Genomic DNA, 10,240 nt, shown 5'->3' on the forward strand with positions numbered 1-10,240 from the left:
AACAATCATTTGATTTATAAGCGGTGTAAATGCTTTTAAAAATACCAACCTGACGATGTCATCTTCCTGCCTCAAACCATTCAGTGCCTTCCCACTATCCTCAGAAAAAAAATTTCCTTCACAATGTCGTCTACACCCACATAATCTGGCCGCCACCCACCTCCTCACCCTCATGTCAGTCACCACGACACGTCTCGCTCTCCAGCCAGTTCCAAACTCCATGCCTCCTGGCCGGAGACCCGAGCTCTCCATACTGCGCCTCTGTTCTTTTAGAACACATCCCAGCGCTCTCGAGATCTAAGCCAGACGCAACTGTAGGAGTGTTACCTGAAACCATGAGGGCCATCAGCCACCATCATTATGCACAGCTACAACGAAATCTGGAGTATGTGTACATCACGTGACTTATGACCAACTTTTCATAGTAGAAATTGAAACGCTGAGGAATCACATGCATGTGGCTTAGACTGGGTCATAATGAACCAGCTGCAAGTCTAAGAACTGAAGATGGGGCCTCAGGGAGCGAAGAGTTGGTGGGAAGTTAAATCGCCAGTGGCAGCAGAGAGGAAAGGCACAGGGAAGGGGGATCGTTTCTGGATAAAGGAACAGAGGGGGATACAACAGAGCCAGACGTGGTACAATGACATAGCCACATCCCAACAATTTTTCAGCCCACGGTTACTATGGTTACAGACGCCATGAGAGTTGGCTCAGGCGGCCCCATTCAGCCCACTCTCCCCCTGCCCTGGGGCTGGCTTCTCTTTGCCATTTTGTTCGGGGAAAGTGACACATTCAACAAAGCCCACGGTGGCACTCAAAAGAAACTATCTTCACTGCCCTCTGCCCAGGACGCAGGAGCTCCAGCACTGTGCTCAGAATATGAAACCGCCTCAGAAGGAAGCCGGGCGAGCAGTGTTTGGCAGCCCGGGAACCTCTAAGCTATGAAATGCGTCCTGCTTCCTGGAAATCATTTTCTCTCCCAGAACGCAAAGCAGCAGCAAGTTAGTCAAAAAATGTTCGCTGGGCCCTGGCCGGTGTGGCTCAGCTGGTTTGAGCACTGTCCCGTGTTCAAGGCTGTGGGTTCGATTCCTCGTTGGGGCACATACCTAGGCTGCGGGTTCAGTCCCTGGTGGGGGCATGAATGGGAGGCAACCGGTCGGTGTTCTCTCTCACATCAATGTTTCTCTCTCTCTCTCCCTCCCTCTCTCTCTCTCTCTCTCCCTCTCTCTCACTTTCTCTCTCTCTTCTCCTTCCTCTCTTTCTAAAATCAATAAGCATATCTTCAGGTAAGGATTAAAAAAAATGTTTACTGGAAATAGGACAGGGAGTGTTAGCAGTCCTCCACTAGGGGCTTTGCTTATGTGTGTGATGTCACCCCCACGCTCACAGTTCCTGCCAGCTTGGCTACGCCTGACTTGTGCTTAAATCACGCCCTTTGCCAGGAGGTCTGCTGCAGACACACAGCAGACACCCATCCCCTGACGTTTCTACCGCTCGGCCTGAAGGATATTCTGTTCCTCCGGCTTTATCCAAGGAGGCAGCGTTCTCAGTCACTGGCTGTGTAAAGGAAGGGGGCTGTCAAAGAAGGGACTCTGTGAGACAAACACGTGCGGGAGGTGTCACTCTCAACCTCTTGACCCACAGTGACAAGAAACAGACTACATCGTGTGGTCAGTTTTTGGTGAATGTTTTACAGATCTACACGTAGCATGGTGGCCACACAAGACAGGCTTGGAGTTCAATGAGTCGTGGCTCTGTGGGTAACTGGGAAATGCAGGGTTAAACAAATCGCCCAGGTCTCTGTACTGCTGGATTATCAGGGGAGGTGTACAAGGTAGAGGTGAGAGCTCCAGCATTAGCAGACACCAGGTTGAAGTCACAGAGCTACAAGGTAACTGGACATGTTGCTTAAGCTCTGTAGGCCTCAGCCTCCTCACTCAGATAGCAGGGATAATAATTTCACTTGCTCCTTTGTTCTAGAACAGGGGTGGGGAACGTCCAGCCCACAGGCCGTATATGGCCCACGAAATTGTTTGGTCTGGCCCTGCCAAAGCAACCATAGGCGGGACTTGGAATTCAATAAATGTAGGAGCTTTTTTCATAGCTAACTTTTAGGCTGATAATTTTGCATGGCCCACGAATGATGTTATAAATATCCACATGGCCCTTGGCAGAAAAAAGTTCCCCCACCCCTGGCCTAAAGCAACATTCTCAACCAGTAGAATCTAGGAGCTGACCCAGGTTGGTTTATGGTTAAAATTGGTTAACAACAGATTGTCCCAAATTTGCAGAGAAAAAATATAAGTTAATGGATAGAATCTTTTCACCTCTAAGCTTTTCCTCCCATCATTTTAAAAAAACATTTGGCATGGCTTCCTTGTTTCACATGACAAAAGCGAGTGAATGTTCAACTGTCAAATATCACACCCAAGACCAAGAATCCCTATTCGAACTGCCAGGCTCCCATCACAATAAATTTGGTACCTTATATTCTTTGTCTTTGTCCTGCTAAACTATTGGATGTTATTATTTGGAGGAACCCATGGCCCTGCTTGCATATAAGGAACTCATTTTCCTGGTAGCAAAACTGTCTCTAGCTATATGTCGGAATTACAAATACTGGCATTGTAGCCCATTCTGCAAAAGTCACGGTGACTTCCAGATTTTTCATCGCTTGACCAAATCTACCTCATCTCTTCAAGCACCTCTTTTTAAAAGGAAAACACTACCACCACCCTACCCATTGGGGAGTTGAATTAACAAAAATTAGGATCCTTTGCATAAGAAATAGACATTAAGACCAGAATTCCATAGAAGTGGGAGGGGAGAGGAAGAAAGGGAGGGAGGGAGGGAGGGAGGGATAGGGAGGTGAAGTTCCCTGTGATTACATGGTTTGTGTATGGCAGTGGTTAACTCTCCAAATCCCATGTTTTCCCACCATTCCACTCTGCCTCAAAATTTCCTCCATGGAAAAGAGAAGTAATGGAACCAAAGCTGTTGGCAGCATAGAAACTGGAATCCCTTGGAATCCTACCCACCTACCCCTCCATACAACCTCTATGCTCACCCCTCCCCTGTTTCCTGGTTCTGAGAATGCAGAAGGAAGAGAGTGCATTCCCCTAGTGACCCCCCCTTGCCAATGGTCCAGGCCCTCTTCCCCCTCACCCCAACATTAAAGAGAGGGTTGGAAAGTCAGACTTCATTCTCAATTCATAGTACTCAGTTCCAGGCACCTAAGAGGGAAAAATGAGTTTGAAACTTTGTCTGCAGACCACAAATAAATGTTCTAGAAAGTAAACATGAGATTTCTGTTTCTTCATTCTGACACAGAAAAACAGTCAAGTTCCCACTGAGAGCACCACTAGGACCAGAGCCCAAAAGTGGATGATCCCTTCGACCTCCGTAAAGAAAAATGATGCTCCAAAGAGTGTCTGAGCCAAGATTTGGTTCAGGCTTCCTTTCCAGTGGCATCCAGGGGAGATTTGTCATCCTTCTGCCAATCTCAGTGATTGCAGGGTAGGATTAAGGTTGGGCAGCTGACTTTCAACATCTTTCCTCTTTCCTCCATAAGAAATCTGCCACTGGGTATAACCAACATGGTGCTGGTGCCGTGTTTAGGTAGATTCTGTAACCAAGTCTGAGCCCCTAGCCAGCTCTAACCCTGTCTGGCCATCCAGCCAGTGCCCTTTAGGCCAGAATCTGAGTGCAGCAAAAATAGTCACTTATATGCTCCTTGCTGCTTCCGCCAAGGGAGCCATTCAAACGGAAACTTCCTCGTTGGCCATCAATAAAATCACTTCATTCTGTTTCATCATTGAACACACTCTCATTCCCTAGAGACTAAAAGTAAAAGGAATCCACTATCTCAAAAATACGTTTCTTGCCAACAGCGGGTCCCTAGCTCTAAGCCTGTATCAGATATACTTTATACCACATCTCAGTTGTGGTTGAAGTTTCCCAATTTGGGGCAAAATGTGGATTGTATTCTTTTAAGTACATCTGATTTAAGATGATGCTCATAATAAAGACTGCTATGGACTGAATCATGTCCCCCAAAACTCATTTTGAAAACTTAACGCCAATGGGACTATACTAGAAGTAAAGCCTTTAGGAGAGAATTAAGGTTAAATAAGGTCATAAGGGTAGGGCTCTAATCCATAGGGCTTGTGCCCTTTGAGAAGAGGGAGAGACATCAGAGCACACTCTTTCCACCATGTGAGGACATGGCAAGAAGGTGGCCATCTGTAACCCAAGAGGACAGCCCTCACCAGACATCAACCCTGCTAGCCCTTGATCTTGGACTTCCAGTCTCCAGAACTGTGAGAAAAGGCATTTCTGTTGTTTAAGCCACCCTGTCTATTGTATTTTGTTATGACAGTCTGAGCAGATTAATACAGAGCCAAAGCATAGATGTTTTGGAAATGGGTGAAATAACAAAGTCTACCTACTTAGTCTTAATTCTACCCAGAAATCACTGGGATTGGCAAAAGCTAATGAAGCTCCTGTAGACACCATTGGAAAAGAAGCCCAAACCAAGTCTTGGCTCAGGCAGTCTTTGGAACATCTTTCCTCTTTACTTTCTAGGATAATTGTGGTGATTTTGGCACATTATTAATCCCATTTGGAAAGCTGATCTCTGGAAAGTTGGATATTAAATCAAAACAGATTATTTTCTTTCCAGGAAATCTAAGCTACACAAATGAGTTTGGAAACACATTAATAAAGATGCAGTTGAGCGGCCTTGCAAGTTGAGCGTGGCTCACATTCATAAGAGACCGGGATCTTGTTTTAGCCAGAAGAGAAGTGGGATCCCAGAGTCTTCCACTGAGTTCCTGGGATGATGTGTGGCTGGTGCAAACCCAACCTGCAGAAAACAGCCATTGACTAAGAACTCACTGATCAACTGAGAGCCTTTTTTTCTCTAAATCTTTCAGAGCAACCTCTGAACACATTTTTGGATAAGGAGGAACAGGGGAGTGTGGAAGGCACAAAGACCCTGAAAGGGAAGAAAGCCTGAGAGAAACTGCCCTGAATGTAAGCATCGAAAGGCCTGGGTTGGCCCCAGCTCTGCCTGTTTGCAGCCTTGGACACCTTCCCCTCCCCCCCAAATAAGTAATTTACTCTTTGTGCTGCCAACAGTAAATCTAGATCCAAAACTGACAAAAAGAGAGCTGCTTAAAGAACACGTGAGATAACTTGTAAAAAGTGTTCTGTACACTGAAAGATGTTATGCACATACAATACAGCCTCTCCAGAATTTTGCATTAAAGTATGCATAAAAAATGCAGTTAAAAAAATACATCTCCAGATCTGCAGCTTTGCTTCTTTCTTACATGGATTTAAATACCTCAAAAGAGCCTCACACCAATGGCCAATATGAGCCAAGTTATTCTTTAGACACCAAGCGTATCTGTGCCAGCTCACCTACCCGTCCCCACCTCATGCCCGATCAGCCCTTTGACTCCCGGTGAGAAGAACAGAAGGAAAACAGTGGGCTGGAGGCTTTCGAGAGCTGGGGGCCCGCAAGGAAGAGGCAGTATTGATGCCCTTTCTGGTGCTCCATTATTTAGAGATACACTTCCTTCTCCCTGTTTGCACTTTGCCATTTGTGGCTTGGAGGAGTCCATCTGCATGAAGCCTTAGAGATCCCCTCCAATCCATCCTACCATCCATTCATTCAGCAAAAGGTTATTGAGTTAGTTACTACTGTGTGCCAGCCCTTCCTTGGGTATTGCGGTTATTTATGACAGGGAAAGTTCTTGCTCATGGGACTCACATGCTGGAGAGGACACATGAGTTAAGTAAGAGGGCTTCAGATCATGACAAGTGCCAGGAAGACAACTGAACAGGTGACATAAGTGACAGGGCTGGGGAAGGAGAGGAGAGGTCTTCAGAGGGGACAGGGGAGCCATTTGTTAATGAGCTGACAATTGAGCTGAGATTCAAAGGGTGGAAAGCAGTCATTCACACAAACAGGCATTGTAAGCTATGGGAAGTGCAAGTGCGAAGGCCCTGAGGCAGGAACAAAGGTGCTCTATTTGAGGGACCAAAAGAAGCCAAGTGGTCCAAAGGTCAGACCAAGGGGGGAAGTTGAAGAGATGGGGTCAAAGAGGTCAACAGGGTCAATGACCCCCTTGCGCATGGGAGGAAAGTGAAGCCCAACGAGGCTAAATGAACAGCCCAAAGTCTAACAGCTTATTATTGCTACAGCTCATTCTAGCAACTCATCCTTTTGTTCCCAAATGCAGAGTTCTTTAAGCCATATTTATCAGCTTCTCTCAAACCGTGGGAATATTGTTCACTAATTTTATTGGTTTTTAAAAGCCCTTAACATGCATAAAGCCAACAAGCGAATCCCACTTTTCAGCAGAAAATCATCAAGCCATCCCACCAATTTAAAGTACCCATACGTTCTGCTACGGAAGCTAAGACTTAGTGTCAACCTACTTTTGTGTAGGTCCCACACAAACAGTAACTATTGATTAAAGGCTCAGCTTTACAAATAGGAGGAAGGCCAGAGCTCACCAGAGAGTAATCATTTTACCTTTAGGTCTTACTTTTGCACCTAAACCTCTTGACGGTGCTTTGCTTAATTCACCCAAGTGCAATCAAAACCAATCTGTTCACAATCCACCTTCATTTTGTGCTATTAAATTGTCAGGTAACAGGGCCGTAAGCAAAACATCATAATTACAACTTCCTTCCGCAATCTGTGAGCGCCTCCACCTGAAGGCTCAGATCTGTGAACACTCAAATCGTGCAGCCTGTTTAATGTGAACTGCCCCTTCGCCTTTCAGGTATAATGCTAGGTTCCTCTTTATCTTTGTCCTGCTAAGCCCACTTGGCCTGTGTAAATGCAAACCTCCAAAGGACAGACCCAAACTGTCCAGTGGCCAGTGACTGGTCCACCGAAGAAGCAGAGGTGCTATCTGGCTGGAGGGGTCAGTAGAGAAAGGAATCTGTGAAAAGGCTGATTCGCTGCCTACCTCCCTCCCTCCTCCTCGCCCCACCTCCCCTCTTTTCCTCTTTCTCCTAGAAACAAGCTTCTCTGGTCCCTGAGCTCTGGGAGCCTCGCAAGGCAAGAGCCAGAGGTCCAATAACTTAAGAGAGAGAGTTGAAAAGTGTTTGAGGGTCCATCTTATAGTCCAACACTGCCGCCTACTATCTGTGTAAACTTGGGCAAGTTATTCAACCTCTTTGTTCCTCAGTTCCCTCAACTGTAAAATAAGGACAGTATCTTTTTCTCGAGATTAAATAAATTAATCTTCTAATTAAATAATAATTAATTGAGTAATAATTTATTTATTGAATGCAGGTAAAACACTACATGGTGTCCGGCACAGTTCTATACAGGTGTGAGGTGTGTCACCTTCACTCCGCACTCTTCTCTTGCCTCTGGCCTCTTGGCTAGGAAAGGCCTGTCACCCCCACCTTCAGGAACAATTGTGCAGGAAGGCAGAGCACCTTGCTGGATATCAGCTCAGAGGTGTCCTGATGATAATCAAGATGGGACGATAACAGTTGTACCATCAGATAAGCATTATGAGAATGATCATATGAAATAATGTACAGAACACACCTGGCGTGCAATAATTGCTCATTGAATGTTATTTTTTAGCGTCTTTTTATCTTTAGCACCAGTGGCTGTGACTGTGGATGCTACTTGCATGCTTCTTCAGTGTTGGGCTATAACGTGGGACTCATCTGTTTATCACTGTGGCATAAATATATAGAAAGACAGTCATATAGAAATGTATTTAAAAGCCAAGGCCAGCTTCACACAGGCAGCCCCACAGCCCTCCCTATCAGAGTTCCTTGAAGAGCCGGATCTGACTCTTTGGACAACTGCCCACTGGACACGCCTCTTGACCGACACAGGAACATCTCCCCTTCAGCAAGTCCTGGACTGAATTCACAGGCTTTCCCTCAAGACTGGTCCTGCCCTGGCTGCTGCCTCAGTCATTCCCATTCCTCCATCTCCACAAATCCTGCTTCACCCGAAGCCTGTAGATTTTGTGTCCTCAGTAGCTCCCCACTCCATCCACTTTTCCATTCCTGGTCCATGTCACCATGGTATCTGGTCCCTCACATCCACAAGAGCTACACAGCACTTGTTTTTAAACTTAGCTCAGATACTGTCATTCCTTAGCTTGAAGCCCTTCAGTGGCTTAAGATAAAGACTATGGTCATCCTGCTGACCGTAGTCACATCCTACCTGCAAGACCTGAGGCTTTGGGGTCTGACCCTATAGACCCCCCAGCCACACCTCAAAACACACATTCCCTTTCTTTCTTCTCAAGCCATAGAAACTTCCTTTCAGTTCTTCAAATGCACATGCTCCTTCTGTCTCAGGGCCTTTGCACATGCTGCCCCTCTTCTGCAACAGTTCTCCTCCTTAGTCAGTTAATCCTTACATATCCTCTAGGTCTCAGTACAAGTGTCTGAATACATTCCTTGACCAACCGCTTTCTTAAAATGCTGCTGCTCTCCCCCATGGAACATACATAACCTGTAATTATGCATTCCTCTGTGCAATGACTGATTTAGGTCTGTCTCCCTCACAATCAACTCTAAGAAGGCAGAGCCTCTGTGTTATTCTAACTGTATCTCCAGCACCTGGGACAGCGGCTGGCTGGTTTGTAGTAGGTATTCAATGAAAATGTTTCGCAGGGATTAAAACAAACAAACAAAGCCAAGGCACACTTTCATATTCCCAGAGATCTAGAGACAAAAGAGGTGTGAGTCGTATTTAAGGAGTAACAGCCTCAGGGTTGAAAATAGGCACTATCTCTTCACTCTTCAACAGCCAGTCAATTTATAAGACATTTACTTAATGCACGAAGGGGTTTCCTCTTTCCAGTCTGGAGAAAAGAAGAAAAAAAAGCACTTGTAAAGAACACTAAACACACACACACACACACACACACACATGCACACATACACATCAAAAAAGAAATTTCAACCCCAATGCACACGGAGGTGTGTCCAAGCCAGAATTAGCCTTCAGATGAGATAAGAGAAAAGCTAAAGCACATTCTTGTCAAAACTGGACACTAGCTTTCAACTTATCCTGTCCCCATGTGATCTCAGGAGGAGCCTTACTTAGCATCTGCATGCTAATTACAGACTCGCTGGCCAACGCTAGGCACACGCAAATCTGACTTAGTGGCTGGCGTGGAGGAACCGTTGTCCAACATTCTTAAGAGCTTGTGAAACAATACTACTGCTTGGACTGCCCCCTCCCCAGCCCTTTCCAGCCCCACCCTGCTCACACACCACTCCCCACTCCTCCTTCTCAGATCAGAGCAAACTAGCTGCCTGGTTTGGTAATAAGATTGAGGGAAGACTCGGAAGGCCCCCTGGGCTCCATTATTACGCACAACCTACAAGAAGGGCCACCTCCAGGGACTGTTCTGCACATCCAGCCCCACTTGCTGCCAGGAAACCTTTCCCATTGAGGACACCCTGGGCAGGCACAGCCCCAGGTCCAAGAGGAGGCACCCCACCCATCTGCTAGAGAGACAAAGATCACCAGAAACAAAGGACACACACACACACACACACACACACACACACACACACACACACACTCGTGCGCACACAAAGTCAACAGCAAATACCCACACTTGGTGCGGTTTCAAGCCAAACAGCCAGCCTGGTGCATCTTTAAATAGATTTTGCAACAATCCAGGAGGGACAATGACTGTGTGATAATGACAGGCGCTACCTGGGTTTGGAACCCACGCTGCCTCCGCCCTCCTCCCACCCGGGTGCAGTTCCCAGGCGCATTTTTCTGCCTCAGGACACTCGCTGCCAGGAGCGCCCGTGCCTCCACTCGCGGCAGCGCGCACACGCGGGAGGTGGAGGCCGGGCGAGGGCGGCCGAAAGTAGCGAGTACCAACCTTTAGGATCCCAGTTCACCTGTTTTCTTGGAGTCTCGATTGGAAATTTCATTGCTCCGTTGCCCAGACGGGGAGGAAATAACAAGAAACAAAATAACAAATTCCTCAAGCTTTAACCGCCGCGGTAACAGCAGTCCAACGAAACAATTTCCCAGGATGGGGGAGCCCTGGACCGGCTCGTGGAGGAACCCCAGAGGAAAACAAGTGGGAAAGACTGGCTTAGGAGAGAACTGGAGGCGGCTTGGGTGTTTGCACCGGCTGAGGAGTGGGAGGCAGCAACCTCCTGGGTAAAAAGGAAAAGTAAGATCCACGAGGTGAAGACGAAGGAGCCTCGGGAA

At 46.8% G+C, this 10,240-nt stretch overlaps 1 protein-coding gene across 1 annotated transcript in view; it reads right to left on the reverse strand.

Moving 5' to 3' along the window:
* The window catches only part of KCNK10 (potassium two pore domain channel subfamily K member 10), a 93,061-nt gene extending 83,107 nt beyond the window's left edge, over positions 1 to 9,954 (reverse strand). The window contains exon 1 of the mRNA XM_016210118.2: positions 9,903 to 9,954. Coding sequence (XP_016065604.2) covers positions 9,903 to 9,954 — 52 coding nt within the window. The remainder of the gene's footprint in view (positions 1 to 9,902) is intronic.
* Positions 9,955 to 10,240: the final 286 nt, after the last annotated feature.

This window comes from Miniopterus natalensis, chromosome 1 (genome assembly GCF_054644295.1).
Source record: "Miniopterus natalensis isolate mMinNat1 chromosome 1, mMinNat1.hap1, whole genome shotgun sequence".
NCBI lineage: Eukaryota > Metazoa > Chordata > Mammalia > Chiroptera > Miniopteridae > Miniopterus > Miniopterus natalensis.